This window comes from Phyllopteryx taeniolatus, chromosome 4 (assembly GCF_024500385.1).
Source record: "Phyllopteryx taeniolatus isolate TA_2022b chromosome 4, UOR_Ptae_1.2, whole genome shotgun sequence".
NCBI lineage: Eukaryota > Metazoa > Chordata > Actinopteri > Syngnathiformes > Syngnathidae > Phyllopteryx > Phyllopteryx taeniolatus.
Window position 1 is genome coordinate 26,667,750 of NC_084505.1, and position 15,702 is coordinate 26,683,451.

General features: G+C 44.1%; 2 protein-coding genes across 10 annotated transcripts in view; both read left to right on the plus strand.

Moving 5' to 3' along the window:
- LOC133476937 (CSC1-like protein 2) overlaps positions 1 to 8,197 on the plus strand; it is a 35,685-nt gene extending 27,488 nt beyond the window's left edge. For 5 of the 9 annotated variants that reach the window (XM_061770991.1, XM_061770992.1, XM_061770990.1 and 2 more), the window contains 5 exons: positions 494 to 599; positions 675 to 842; positions 3,395 to 3,510; positions 3,590 to 3,673; positions 5,284 to 8,197. In XM_061770991.1, coding sequence (XP_061626975.1) covers positions 494 to 599; positions 675 to 842; positions 3,395 to 3,510; positions 3,590 to 3,673; positions 5,284 to 5,493 — 684 coding nt within the window. In that variant the 3' untranslated portion in view covers positions 5,494 to 8,197. The remainder of the gene's footprint in view (positions 1 to 493; positions 600 to 674; positions 843 to 3,394; positions 3,511 to 3,589; positions 3,674 to 5,283) is intronic. The other 4 variants (XM_061770994.1, XM_061770997.1, XM_061770993.1 and 1 more) reach the window with 2 other exon arrangements.
- A 4,986-nt stretch (positions 8,198 to 13,183) lies between these two features.
- On the plus strand, positions 13,184 to 15,681 carry LOC133476966 (protein PET117 homolog, mitochondrial). The gene is made up of 2 exons (XM_061771067.1): positions 13,184 to 13,392; positions 15,523 to 15,681. The coding sequence occupies exons 1-2, from the start codon at positions 13,297 to 13,299 to the stop codon at positions 15,679 to 15,681; spliced, it is 255 nt and encodes an 84-aa protein (XP_061627051.1). The 5' UTR covers positions 13,184 to 13,296.
- Positions 15,682 to 15,702: the final 21 nt, after the last annotated feature.

Here is a 15,702-nt window from a genome sequence, read left to right on the forward strand (position 1 = left end):
ACACAAGGACATTTCCTGACTGGGATTGACAGTACCAGTTCCAAATGGCCACATGCTGATCAGGGCCAAAAGAACGGTTCCAGAAGGCCAGGTCCTAACGATGTCTCGAAGACAAAGGACAGATCCTCACCAAGTTTATCAGACCAGGCCCAGAAGGCCAACTACAGACTGGTTCCAATCCAGGGCTCGAAAATGAGGTCTAGAAAACCAGGTGCTGATCAGGTCCATAAGACCAGATGCTGACCAGGTACAAGAGACTCAGTGCAATAGGACAAATTCTAACTAGGTCTGGAAGACCAAGGCCAGATCCTGACCAGGTTTATTAGACCAAGCCTAGAGGTTCAGCTCCAGACTGGGTCCAATCCAGGTCCAGAAGACGAGGTCTAGAAAACCAGGTCCTGACCAGGTCCAGATGGCCAGATCTTGACCGAACTTCCGGTTGTGCTGTGTTGTTTCCGTAGCAATTGACAAACGTGTCTTCCTGTTGTATCAGCATCAAGCATACGAGTTCCAGTTTGGGGCGGCGTACGCGTGGATCATGAACGTCTTCACCGTGGTCATGGCCTACAGCATCACCTGTCCGATCATCGTGCCCTTTGGTGAGTGTGGCGCGTTATGACGTCACGCCGACGTTGAGCCGAACCCCAACCCGAACCCGTCCGTCCTGGCTTCAGGTCTTATGTACATGCTACTGAAGCACCTGGTGGACCGCTACAACATGTACTACGCGTACCTGCCATCGAAGCTGGACAAGAAGATCCACTCTGGCGCCGTGACTCAGGTGGTGGCGGCGCCCATCCTTTGCCTCTTCTGGCTGCTCTTCTTCTCCACCATGCGGACAGGCAAGACCCTCAACCCGCCGTGCACGTCACCTCAGTTCTCCTCCTTCCTTCCTTCCTTCCTTCCTTCATTCTGTTGCAGTAAACACTCGCCCATTTGCGACGCATTTGTCGGTCTGTAGCCTGGCACACACGTTTTTGTCCCAATTTTGCCCCTTCCCAACTAAGGACGACAAACATCAGACCCTGTCTTCTAAGATTATCCTATATCAGGGGTGGGCAAACTACAGCCCGCAGGCCACATCTGGCCCGTTGATCATTTCAATCTGACCCGCCAAAGATAGGTACAGAATCGCCCAAATCACATCAAAATCATGACTACATTCATTTGACCTTGTCCTGTAATCCCGAGTGGTTCCACCAGGTTGTCCTGTAATGCCCGGTGCTTCCACCAGGCAGCGAAGTAGGTACAGTGATACATTGACTTGACTTTGGCTGTTCTGTTTTTACTTTGCTACTGCTCTGAACCCTTCTTCAACCATGAGTGGCCAAAGATAAGAAAGGTTGACAGCGAGTGCTGAGTGTTTAATATAGAATGGACAACGAAATACTTTTTCACTGAAGTCCGGTCAAAGGCTGTATGTCTAATTTGTTAAGAAACCATTGCGGTTTTAGAGGACTATAACATCAGCTGTCACTTTTCTACCATGCATGCTGATTATGCTAACAGCCAATCAACGCAGGAACTGATGGCTATGGCTCAGCTGTTAAAATCAAGCTTGCTGGCTCGGCAAAACACCTTTATCTGACAAACTACCATCCAAGCTTCAGTCACACAAAACCCTGAAACGGCGCCACACGAACTGCAGATGGAACTGATAGATTTCCAATGTGATACTGTCTTAAAAGAGAAGTTCAACCGGATGAGTTTTATGCTTCATTAAGCGCGGACAAATTTCCAAAAATCCAGAAGATGGCACAGAGGATGCTGGTGGTGTTTGGCTCTACATATGTGTGTGAACAGACTTTGACTGTGATGAACACCAACAAAACATCCTACAGATCCCAGCTGAGTGATGAACACCTCTGATGTGTTCTGAGAAATGCCACAACAAAACTAACACCAGACTTTGAGGCACTGGCAAAAAAAGGTGATCAACAAAATAACACTGTTCCCATTAAAAGTAAATCTAAGTATTAACACTACGATGCCTTTTTTTAAATGTATTTTTATATGCAAGCATCAGGTTCTGGCTTGGTCCGCCTATCAAATTTTAAAAGTCAATGTGGCCCCTGAGCCAAAACGTTTGCCCACCCCTGTCCTGTATCGTGTGGTCTGAGGTGTGTTATGAGTGAATTTGTCCCGACAACAGGTCCCAAACGTGTCGGCAATCTTCAACATTTGATTAACCGTGTTCGATATTTACAACCAATAAGCCGACACCTCCCGAGTCATGTAGCCAATCAAGAAGCGTCCTGAGTGAGGAATAAAGAAGCGGCTGTAAATATAAATTAATATCTAACTATTTTCCAAAGCAAGCGTTTCATTGACGACATCACCATAATACAATACTCACGCCTTGGGTCGCTTCGACATCACCCGGGAAACATCGGCGCAATATAATCGGTTGTTGTGAGAAGCCCAAGAGTGCTTAGTGCTTAGTCTTTTTTTGGGGGGGGGAGGAATTTGTCTGTCAAAAATAGTCCCAAAACCACATAATTCCCTCTTTTCATGTTTCCTCTTCCACATTGTGTCTTGTGTTTCCGTTTTTTGCTGTTTCCTCTTCTTCTTAGATTTTGTTAGATCATGTTTGATCATGCGGCGGCACGGTGGTTAGACTGGTTAGAGCGTCGGCCTCACAGTTCTGAGGACCGGGGTTCAATCCCTGACCCCGCCTGTGTGGAGTTTACCTGCGTGGGTTTTCTCCGGGCACTCCGGTTTCCTCCCACATCCCAAAAACATGCATGAATTGGAGATTCTAAATTGCCCATAAGTGCGACTGGTTGTTTGTTTGTGTGTGCCCTGTGATTGGCTGGCAACCAGTTCAGGGCGTACCCCGCCTCCTGCCCGATGATAGCTGGGATAGGCTCCAGCAGGCCCGCGACCCTTGTGAGGAGAAGCGGCTCACAAAATGGATGGATGGATGTTTGATCATGCGAGATTTCTGTTTTTGAGGCCTGGTTTTGAGATTGGTGATGGAACAGAATCTTTTTGTGTGTGGTTTTCTGTGTTGGGATTATTGGCGCACACCATAAACAGTATGACCAAAAGTGATTAAGTGTGATAGATAACCAATCTATAAAGATTTGAAAAATCTTTGTGTGTACCAGCACTAACCCAAACTTTTTTTTCCCAATTATACTGCCAAAAATATTGGCTATTAACTTTTTTACAGAATATATATACTGTATACAGTGGACCCCGCATATTCGCAATTCAGCTTTCATAGATGAACCTATTCACAGAATTGTGTTTATTTATTTATTGATTTTTTTTGTGGGGGGGCACCTTTGCCTCTCAAAAATATACATTAATGTAATTTTCTCAAAAATCACCAACAACCTTTTTGTACAAGCTAATGTGAACGCGAGCTAACGGTCCCTAGTCCACGCAGGTTTCGAGACGCCCACATCGATGTTCACGCTGGTGGTCCTGGTGGTGACCATTGTGGTGTGTTTGTCACACGTCTGCTTCGGACACTTCAAGTACCTCAGCGCTCACAACTATAAGGTACGTTGCGCCGGCAGCATTTGTCCGTTCATCTGTCCGTCCGTACGCGCTCCCTAACGCTAACATTTTGCTGCGGCAGATCGACACCAAGGACTCGGACGCGGAAGTCGTGGAGAACGGACGTCCGGTCCGCAGCGCCGCCTCCCCGCCGGCCAAATCGCAGGTGAGAGGTCGCGATGCCAACTGACTTGCTATAGCATTCAATAATACCATATCATAAATGTTCAATTGTTGGTTTTTCTGCTCATACTTTTTCTATTATTTTCTATTAAAAACAATATTTAATGTGTTAACTGATTTATTTTTTAATTTTTACATTTTATAGTCACATTATACATCTTAATTTAACAATCATAAGCGGAAAATGCAACAAAAAAAGATAACATTTTAATAAAATAAATTACTGAGATCAATAAATAAATAATTTTAATTAACCAATTTTAAGAAAAAAAAGTGAAATTCATGCTAGAAATATTTTAATAAAACAATAATTCATGCAAATCTGTAATTAATGTGATGATAATTTATTGACCAATTATTAATAAAATAATGACATTTTAGATGTCATTTTTTCTAAATAAGTTAAATTATTAACTAAATAAAAATGCATGAATAGACTTTTAACTAGCCAATTTTATGAAAGATCTGCTAACTTAATACAATGGGAAAAAAGAAATTGCTAATGTATAATTAGCTAATAATAATTTATTAACCAATTAGATAATAACATCACTCTCTCTCTCTTGCTGTCTCACTCGCCCACACTGGGTCTCTTAATTAAGCAATTAAGTCATACAATAACAAATGGTCCAAATCAATTACCAAATGATTATAAATGAAAATAAAATGACATGGGAAATATATTTGAATTAACCCCATTTTATGAATAAAAAAAAAACAAAAGTATTCCAGGAGTCGTGTTAATGTGAATTGTGTACAGGAAGTCCTTTTACGAACGAAGATTTACGAACGAGTTCCGTTCCTACGCTGACGACGTAAGCCGAATTTCCGCGTGAGTCGGTTTTCACCGTTAAAGTCGAAATTTACGTCGAAATACTTCTGTTACGGGTATTGTCCCACGTGATTGGGACAGCAAGCTCAGTGTGTGTGGGCGTGTGCGTCGATGTGTGAGTGAGACGGGACTGCGCAGGCGTCGTCCGGCGGGACTGCGAAGGAGGAAGGAGTGGGCGCAGGTGCGAGTGTGTACAGTGGCAAGTGTAGTGACGGCGACCGGGGAAGAGTAGCGATTAGCGGAGGACCCGTTGACGTCGAATGTCCAGAGGAGGTAAGGAAGCCATTAAAGCAGCAAATCGGTGCTTCGTGCCTTTATTGTCGGCTCAGCTGTGCAACGAGAGAAGGGGGTTAACCCTGAAGTGGACAACCTCGGCACTGGAGAAGGCGTCTCCCGACCACGGTCAGGTGACCGTAGCAGGAAAGGTTAACACTTTGTATAAAGAAACTAAAATACATTCAAATAAAAAAATAAGATGCTGTACTTACCATTACTGCTGAGAGTGTGAAAAAAGGAGGGCGAAAAAGGCAAAGATACTCCCGCCGCACAAACACAGACAAACGCTACGCACTAGCTAAGCAGAAACACTATGGTGCTGGAGACAAAATGCCGGACGAGGCACGGGCGTCGTAAAGTCGAAACGTCGTAGGTTGAGTACGTCGTAACTCGAGGACTTCCTGTATTGTGTAATGTAGGCCGCATTAGAGAACATAGCGGTTAGCGACGAGGCTAACGTCCTAACGATGTCTGTCACTCAGCAGCAGATGTACACGTTCAGCAATGTGGCTAACGTGCTAACGCTGTCTGCCCCCAGCAGCAGATGTACATCGCCCAGGTGCTCCAAGACCCCAACTCGGACGAGCCGGGCGGCGGCAGCGAGGAGGACCGGGCGTCGTCACAGGACGATGACATGCTCAACGGCAGCAACAACATCAATGAGGCGGATTTCCACTCAGGGGAGGACAGTCTGATCGCAAACGAGGTCCGCCAGTAATTGGGGGTGGAGCTCCACGGAGGGGGCGGAGACAGTCCACGGTCCTCGCCACTACGCGATGCTAGCTAGCTGCGCTGGTGAGGCTCCTCCCCTTCCTAGCCTGAAGACTTGACCCTGACCATTGACGTCGGCACCAAAGAGTCATCATCAAACAGGAAGTGCGTGTGATCGTCGGTACCCCTCGCTTGGCTGCCACCATCTGTCGTCGCTCTCATCTGTGGCTTGATTTGGACTGGTCGCTCGGGAGTTTTCTCCATGTCGACCACTTTTGACTCGTCTGGAACGAGTTGTCGGACCTTCTGCCAAACCACGACGGCAAGAGAAAGACCTTCAAATGTCACGTGACATCATCCCACTTCCCCACTGGTCTTCTCACTCATCGCAGTTGGCTGTGATGTTCACTCTCTCTGTCAGTTCTGGTGTCTAACAGTTATGGTCTCACCCAGTTCTGATCTCTCTGTTCTGATCTCTCTCAGTTCTGATCTATCTTTCAGTTCTGGTCTTTGTCTCTCTGTCTGTTCTGATTTCTCTCAGTTTTGCTCTCTCTATCAGTTCTGGTCTCTCTCTCAGTTCTGGCCTCTGTCTCTTGCAGTTCTGGTCTCTCCCTCTCTCTCTCTCATGACATCATCCAACTTCCCCACCGGTCTTTTCACGCATCACTGTTCGCTACAATGGGACTCTAAACGACCAGTTTTGACTCAACGAGGCTAGTCGCGGTCGCATATGACGAGCGGTGAAAAACTCTCTGAGTAGCACATGGAACTTCCCGATTTAAACGCGTCACGACTAGACTCTTCCACTGACTTTGTTGTTGTTGTTGTTATTTTCACGTATGCTAGCGAGTCCAAGCTAACGCATGCGTAAGAAACAACAAGATTTCTTTGACCTGCGATCATCTGCGAGCTTCTGTGGTGAGTAGGAGGCCCTGCCCGTTAGCCTAGCTTAGCACGGTGACTAGCTTAGTTAATACAGTGCCAGTATTGTTTAGCTTCATGTGTTGTACGTTGACGCAATACCAGTGGGTGGCGGCCCTTTCATGAGCTCGCTGCAAACAATAAGCTTGCCAAAAAAAAAATGGCTGGCTAAGTGACTTGCTAGCACTAGCCTAAAGCTAGCATGTTAGCTACAAGGCCATCATTTTGCTTCGGGAGACATCTTGAACTGTAACGCTGAATAAAACTCAAGATTTGTGCTTTGAATCTGGCATTCAGTGCTATGCTAAGCTAGGCTAACCGCACTTTCTTTAATGGTTGTTCACTTGCGCTGTTTTCTTTGTATTTTTTTTGTCTTCTGTTTGGAGTGAAAACGGCAGCCATCTTGAATTTAAACAACTTTTTTTTAACTAGCTAGTTCATAAGCTAACATTAGCAAAACAAACAAAAATGTTTTTGGTTTTGTTTCAAAAGTTGTGACACAGACAAGAGGTCAAAGTTGACGTACACACAGCCCTTTGCCGCCATTTGTGGTTGCTATGGCAACACAAACAGGAAATGACGCAGCCATTTGAAGCTGATTGAAAGAGATGTCTCAGGTGTGTTTTGTTCCTTAAATCATGTTTACATTGTGTTTTGTTTTTGCGTGCGTGTGTGTCTGTCTGCGTGTGTATACACAGTGGTGAGCTATGAAAGCTGTGGTCCCCAACGTGGAAGATCTCGGGAGGTCTGTGGGGGTCTGGGGTGGCCACATGCTGGAGACACTGACTGCTGTGTGCTAGCTGGGGGTCTGCGTGCTGTGTACTTAACTGTTGTGGTTTTGCTTCACGTTTTCCCTTCTGATTGACATGTAAAACAGTCTCCGCATTGGACAACAGTTTCTTTTCCATGGCAACCAGCTGCTGTTGGTGTTTCCTGCTTCACAATAAAAGTTTCTCCTCGTTTCAACTATGGTAGAGGGAATTTATGAACGAAAGAAGCCCCCGTGAAACGCTCCACCGACACTGACATACCCTATAATCATTTTAAGTTAATCAGACACAACCATTATCATGTTCTCACATTGGGACATAGGGGAAACATGAGTTTGGTTAGGGGTCGTTGGCTCCAAATGATAGAAGAAACATATGGTAGGATGAACTCATTTGAAATGATAGAGAGAGAGCGAGAACGTTTCGATAGAGCCAGGTCGGGTTGCCCTCACTGGACGAAAACCTGTTTACTCAAGTGAGCTTCCTTTTAAGGGAATATCTTATTATTGTTTGATCGCCCGACAGTTCCAAGAATGAAAGCGACTTCCACGAAAGGCTGCTGACTGTGTATAAATGGGTTCCGTGTCTGTAAAAAGATCAAAGAGTCACCCTCTTTTTTTCGAGCCATCCAATTAGCCACCACAGAACATGTCTTTTATTGTGAAGGAACAGGAAATTAAAAACACTGATGCACTATTACGTGAAAGGGAAACAAAGCATTGTGGGATTTTGTTGTTGTTGTTGGTTTTCTTCTTTTGGGAAGAGTTGAAGTAGCTGAAAACAACAACAGCTGCTGTCAAACTGTGTAAAATAACCCCCATCCAATGACTAAAATGTGTGTAAATAAAGGGTAGATGTCAAAGTGCACTGAATGCCGACAACGTGGCGTCTTGTCTCACTCGCACTAACATTTGATTTGTTTTATTGCTGTGACTATTTATTTTTACTTGTATGCTACTTATTTATGTCAATTGATCAATAAAATGTCTCATCAATGGTCAGCGTGGACATCCCCTAATTACAAACACATTGTTTATCGAGCTCCTTGATCCATGATCTCACTTTCATCACGGGATGAATAAAGTTCTCTCTGCTGTATGAACGTAATTCAATCCCAGCACCCCTAAAAATGAGAGATTTTTTTGTGACTGTGTCCTTTTTAAACAAATTAGAAAAGTGCATAACCATACAGTACTTGGTTGAAATGTAATATTTAATAACAAAAATACACAAACATGTTCTCCCCGTGCCTGCATGGGTTTTCCCCGGGCACTCGGATTTCCTGCCACATCCCAAAAACATGCATGGTAGGTTAATTGACGACTCTAAATTGCCTGTAGGTGTGCATGTGAGTGCGAATGGTTGTTTTGTTTGTATGTGCCCTGCGATTGGCTGGCAACCGGTTCAGGGTGTACCCCGCCTCCTGCTGGGATAGGCTCCAGCACGCCCGTGACCCTAGTGAGGAGAAGCGGCTCACGAAATGGACCCCTTGCCTGAAAGATTGTGGGTGTAAGTACAGTAGTAAAGAGTGCCTGTCTTAAAACAGGATATGTGGCACATTTCTTAGCTTCTACCACTCAATACCAACAATATTATTATTAGCAGTCCTGATTTTTGCTGCATTTGACCATAGCTCACTGTTTATGTTGTTAGGTTAGGAGTTACCTGGCATTTGCTTTTCTAGCTGGAAACATTACAGGTTTTCAGAGACAGCACCACTTTCCTCTGTTTGGTGTGGAGTGAGACAAGCTAGTTGTTGTGGCATGTGCATGTGTTAATATTCAACTTTAACCTTTAATCAGAATGTTCAGCTTCCAAATTTTGGGGTATTTATGCCTCACTGGATGGGTGGGCGTGTCCCCGCCCTGGGGTGGCTGTCAACAAATGAGATAGGGGGAGATTTCTAGAGCACTTTAACAACAACAACCACAGCTGTAGCAATGTGCTGTATGTAAAAGCATCTTTAAAATAAGAATAGTACAATAATAAACAAATGATGACTCAAACATCCATCCATTTTCTGAGCCGCTTCTCCTCACTAGGGTCGCGGGCGTGCTGGAGCCTATCCCAGCTATCATCGGGCAGGAAGCGGGGCACACCCTGAACTGGTTGCCAGCCAATCGCAGGACTCGCATTCACACCGACGGGCAATTTAGAGTCTCCAATTCATGCATGTTTTTGGGATGGGGGAGGAAACCGGAGTGCTCGGAGAAAACCCACGCAGTCACGGGGAGAACATGCAAACTCCACACAGGCGGGGCCCGGGATTTGAACCCCGGTCCCCAGAACTGTGAGGCTGACGCTCTAACCAGTCGTCCACCGTGCCGCCGACTCAAACATTCTTTTGTAATTAAAACATACAAGACTATACGTGACTCTAAATTGCCCGTAGGTGTGACTGTGAGTGCGACTGGTTGTTTGTTTGTATGTGCCCTGCGATTGGCTGGCAACCAGTTCAGGGTGTACCCCGCCTCCTGCCCGATGATAGCTGGGATAGGCTCCAGCAGGCCCGCGACCCTAGTGAGGAGAAGCGGCTCAGAAAATGGATGGATGGATGGACTATACGTTAAGGCTGACGGACTCATTTGAGTTCAGCCCAATTGGATCTCAACTCAAGTGGGCCAGACCAGAATAATTGTGCAGATCTAATAAGCTAGAAATATCCACTTTTCAAAAAATTTCCTATTGTTTTGGTGCAAATAATTACATGTACATACTGAAAATTTGAACATTTATTGATTATTATCTTGTTGCAAATCATAAGCTCAATCTGAAATTTCTTAGCAAAAATGAGTGCAAATTCAACAATATTATGAATCAGTTTTTCCATTTACACATGCAACTTACAGATCAAAGTGGATCTATATATGTACCATTTATAAAACAACTGTTAAGATCTAGAAATCATTTTAACACATTCACTGCCATTGACGGCTTTAGAAGTCAAATATCCATGTTAACTGGGAAGGCTGGCAGTGAATTAAGTAGACAAATTTCCGCATCCATCTGGAAATCTTGACAAGCTCAACTGATATGCTGAAAAGTTTCACAATGAGGCTGCAGTTGTCTCCCTAGCTGTAAACGTAGACATCAAAATAAAAAATATAAAAACACACAAAAGTGTTTGATCAAACAGTGTTTGGAACTCAAACTGCTGACTGATATATTGTAATATTCAGTGTCTTTAAACATTTCAAAAGCAGCGATTCAATTTAACTGAAATCAAATGTAGCGTCAGCGAGACGCTCATCCATCCATCCATTTTCTTTACCGCTTATCCTCACTAGGGTCACGGGCTGCTGGAGCCTATCGCAGCTATCTTCGGGCGGGAGGCGGGGTACACCCCGAACCGGTCGCCAGCCAATCGCAGGGCACATAGAAACAAACAACCATTTGCACTCACATTCACACCTACAGGCAATATAGAGTCCTCAATCAAACTACCACGCATGTTTTTGGGATGTGGGAGGAAACCGGAGTGCCGGGAGAAAACCCACCGAGGCACGGGGAGAACATGTAAACTCCACACAGGCGGCGCCGGGATTTGAACCCCGGTCCCCAGAACTGTGAGGCAGATGTGCTATCCAGTCGCCCACCGTGCCGGCCGAGACGCCCAGTGGAAAAAAAATTACATCAACACTTAATTTTATTGACTGCAGATTTACACTTTGCAAAATTCATCGCCAAGGACCGAATTGGACCCTTACTAAAAGGAACTCAAGAATATGAAATCATGCCCACTTTTCAAATTTAAAATCAAACATTCCCGACTTGAAAAATATCTATTGTGATCCCCATTATTCATACTGTACGAGTTTCATATATGCATACAGTCACAGAAAAAAATTATTAGACCACCCTTGTTACGAAAGTGTATTGTAACTAAATTTAGCTGTACCTTAAGGTACAATTGTTTGGACAAACATAATCATGACAAGAAAAACAGCTCATATAGCTGAATTTAGCATTTTCCATGGATTTCTTGATAGTAACCAAAATCACTGGGAATACAATTAAACGTAAGCATGTTGAAACAGCTGCATTTTGTCGTTTTCAGTTTTGTTCGCATTTGATTTTTGAGATATCTTCCGTGTAGTATGATACATGTCAGTGACAACTCGATCTCCGATTGCATATTGCGATGCGTACAGCGCATCGCCTCCCGTGCTCGCCGTTGTCAACATTTGTTCACACGCGCAAACCAATGTTTACCGAAACTTTAGAACACCGTCGTGATTACGTACAAACATCCGTGCTAGCACTAGCTTGTTAGGCTATATAACGTTTTGTTGCCTGCCTGCGAGCCGTATCATAGAAGCGTGTGAACATACTTTATCTCAAGCAGTCCTTGAATGAAAAGCCCAAAACCACCTCTCCCGAGCTGCCGGTGACACCGCATGTTTTGTTCCTCGTTTTGTTTTTTTTTTCCCGACATTGCCGCAGCGATCCATTATTTAACAACAACTTGTTGTCGCCATGATAACGGTTGTATCCGGCTGCGGGGAAAGGTGAAACGTTTTCCGGTCACGCTTCCCCGATAGTGTTTCATTGACAAGATGAAGCCCGATACGGTGATATCGGAATACATGTCATGTAGTGTTTTCACCGACCGAGACACGGAAAGATTTGATGGCAGTAGTCTGACATAGTGCCATCGTAAAAGACCACATTTGTCTTGTAGTCTGATGGAGGCATAAGGAATTGGGAAGGTAGTGGTGAGGTTTGACAGCGAGGGCGGGATTAAAGGAATGGATCCATGGAAGTGAACAAAAATGATTAGGCGGCAAGTGGCAGAGGTGAAATATGGAAATATATTAGGTAATGGGAACTTGTTGCTGGGGTGTGGAAAAGATAGAACAAATGAAATATGTTGGCAATGTTAAACTGAGCCAAATAGTTAGAATGGGAGCACAAAGAGGAAATGGATGTAAAGGGGTGATGAAAATGAAACAGCTGATAGATAATATAAAAGTGAGAAATAGTTCGCTCAAAATGCAACACGAATGAATAGAGGAGTCGAGAAAGTGGAGACAAACTCAGTAGTGATAGAATTTGATGAAAAGGAACTGCCAGAGGAGGTAAATGTTGGACGTATGAGATTCAAAGTGAAGGAATTTATTGAAAAACCCCTGAGATGTTTCAAATGTCAGGGGTTTGGTCATGTGACTAGCGGGTGTCATAAGAAGATGAACATGGGAAGTGTGGAAAGGGGTGAGAATAAAGTGTTGTAATTGTGGACGGGATCATAGTGCAGCATATTGAAAGATGACAAAAAGCAGTACAGTGAGTTAATTCTTATGCGGGAGCGATAAAGGTGGTAGGAAGAGAGGAGGGCAATGAGAGCGCAGGAGGCAATAAGAAGAAAGTAGCAGAAAAAGGAAAGTTAGGTGAAGCAGTGTGGGTACAAAAAGGGACTTTTGTGGAGGGAGTAATTAATGCAACAGCTGATATATAATCGAAAACAGAAAGAATTTGTGTTATAGTCATAGCAGCAGTACATCACCTAGGCATGGAAGGTTTGAAATGGGAGGAGGTTAGGGATGAACTTCAGGGAAAGACGAGTAGTACTCGTCAAGAAGTAAGATCGATGGGTGGATAATAGTTTAACAAGAAATGGATAGGAAGAGCAGGAGAAAATGAGCTCGGAAAGGAGAACATGCAAACACAGAAAGACATTGACAACAACAACAACAAAAACAGTCACTGAGCAGTAAAGGGTTGCTAGTTATCTGATAATGCCGGTACAATATTTTATTTTTTGGGACTTTTCCATCACAGTTCTGAGGACCCGCATTCAAATCCCAGCACCGCCTCTGTGCCCTGCGATCCTGCGATTGGCTGAGGACCAGTTCGGGGTGTACCCCGCCTCTCGCCCGAAGATAGCTGGGATAGGCTCCAGCATGCCCGCGACCCTAGTGAGGAGAAGCGGTACAGTAAATGGATGGATGGATGGATGGATTTATTTGGGCTAATAAGTTAGGAGGAACAGTAGGCGGCGGTAATGCACATAAACCTTTGTTGCCAACTGCCATAAAACAACACAAGAAGAAGAAGCGGAAGTAGAAGACGACGAAGAAGAAGAAGAATTCTAACGTTATGTCTCGGACCTCTAAAGCGGTTCTGGGACTTTCTGTGCTTCTGACTGTGAGCACCGTGACTGCGGTACACCTCAGGCAGGCCTGGGACAGACAGGTGAGCCCGACCGAGCAGAACCAGGAGGACGAACGGGGCGTACAAAGACCGCACTTAGCTTCGGGCGGCTAATGGCGAGCTAGGCTAGCTGTTTAGCAAGGAGGTTAGTTCTAGGTCGAGTTTGGAATTTATCTGCAAAATATTTGATGAACAGTAAAATGAAAGACTCATCCTTTAAAATATTTCATAGGTTTTACCCGTCTAATTTGTTTCTGCAATGGTTCATAAAAGACATTGATACTAATTGCTTTTGTTGTGAAGGATCCATTGATAATATTTTATTTTGGAATTACCCACTTATGGAAAGATAGTTATAATTTAATTTTACTCTGTATAGAACCAAATCTTTCTCTTTGCTTTGAATTTATGTTGTTTGGCTTCACTAACTATGCACCTGTGAACATTTGTTTAAATATATTATTAATCTCATTATACTTTTGACTAAAAGGCATATTCATAAATGTCGGTATACTAATCAAAAACCACTGTTTAGCATTTTTGAAAATGAGTTCAAGCAATATATTTGGTCCATTAGGCACTCCACGAATGTTTAAGTACATAATAACACTTTAGAGTTATGTGCTCTATAGAATTTATTTCCGTAATGAGACTCTGAATGTTTGCTTTTGTTTGAATTTCACCCCCTGGCGATTGAATTTGTATGTTTCGCGTTTCTAAATAAAACGTTTTTTAAAAAAAATAGATACAGGTCGATGTCGGGTTAGTAAGGGTTGAACGGAGGTTGTTTGGCATTTTTCTAGTAAAACGACATGCACAAGCTGTCGTCAAATGTTATTTGCTTTATTACTTATTTTAAAATTACTTTTTTTTTTGCATTTATTTTACATGCTTGTTTATTGTTATTATATTTTTATTTGTTTGTTTGTTTTTGGGCGGCACAGTGGACGACTGGTTAGCACATCTGCCTCACAGTTCTGAGGACCAGGGTTCAAATGCCTGCCTCGCCTGTGTGGAGTTTGCATGTTATCCCTGTGCTTGCGTGGGTTTTCTCCGGATACTCCGGTTTCCTCCCACAACCCAAAAACATGCATGGTAGGTTGGTTGAAGACTCTAAATTGCCTGTAGGTATGAATGTAAGTGCGAATGGTTGTGTGTGCCCTGCGATTGGCTGGCGACCAGTTCAGGGTGTACTCGCCCCTCTCGCCCGAGGGTGGCTGGGATAGACTCCAGCGTGCCCGCGACCAGCGTGAGAAGAAGCAGTTCAGAAAATGGATGGATGTTTACTGAGGCACCATAGAGACAATATTACATCCCAAATACTAGAAAAAGTTGGTTTGGTAAAATACGTGACCTTTAAGTGGGACCTTTTTTTCTTTCTTTTTTTTTTGTCTCCCCCCCCTTGCAGTCCTCCCTGTTGAACTCATTCCGTTAACTGCAGCAGCGGTGACATCCTGCCACTCGCTCAGTTTCCTATTTGTTGTGGCGCTTCCAAAACCACCGTCCTCACCGATGTGAATGTCGACTTATGTGTCGGAGAAGTTTTTTTTCCGAGTTGTTTCTGCCGTTGCCATAAATTCACCCTTCAAAATACATTAGCCAATCTCATTTATAATCATGAGCTGATTTTGTTTGATTTTGTTGTGGGATCAACGTGCCTTCTTTCCTAAGTGTGTGACTTATCAAGCAACATTCCCTACAGGTGTAACCTATTAAATTGGGTCAGTTTTTCCTCATACCTACTGTTGATTTTGATGATGATTTTTTTGCTCTCTGTGTAATATCACTTGATCAAGCCTTTTCTAACATTCCATGCTTCAAAATAAGTAAAGTATATATGATTATTGCTGATATCGGATCAGACCGATATGGGCATCGGCCAAAACTCAAGGCTACAATATCAGTATTGGATCGGAAGTGAAAATGTTGGATCAGGACATCCCTACATAAAATGCAAAATATTTACCGAACCAATCTAGCAGATCAGATTGGTGGTAAGTCTAGTTTTAACTGGCTTTTCCAGGTTATGACCAGTTGTGACCGGTTGTCTGTGATCAGCTGGGAAGGACTCCAGCGCAACCTTGAGCCCAATAAGCATCTGTGGCATAGAGAACGGATAGATGGTTTTGACTCATTTTGACTGGTTGCGGCCGGCTATGTGTGTGCACGCAGCGTCTCCACGAAGGCGTCCTGAGAGATTTGGAGCGCGTGGAGCGGAAGAAGGAGAACGTGCGGCGTCTGGAGGAGAACAGGAAGTTGAGCGCTCATCTGGAAGAGGAGCGGCGGCAGAGGGAGGCGGTGCTCTGTCCTCGAGACCACGCGCCCCACTGACTCAAAGGCTCGCCGTGCGGG

Excerpts from the sequence above, each read along its gene's own strand:
- LOC133476966 (XM_061771067.1), top strand. The coding sequence starts at position 13,297 with ATGTCTCGGACCTCTAAAGCGGTTCTGGGACTTTCTGTGCTTCTGACT. Across the intron at positions 13,393-15,522 it reads GGCAGGCCTGGGACAGACAG|CGTCTCCACGAAGGCGTCCT; the intron begins GTGAGCCCGACC and ends GTGTGCACGCAG.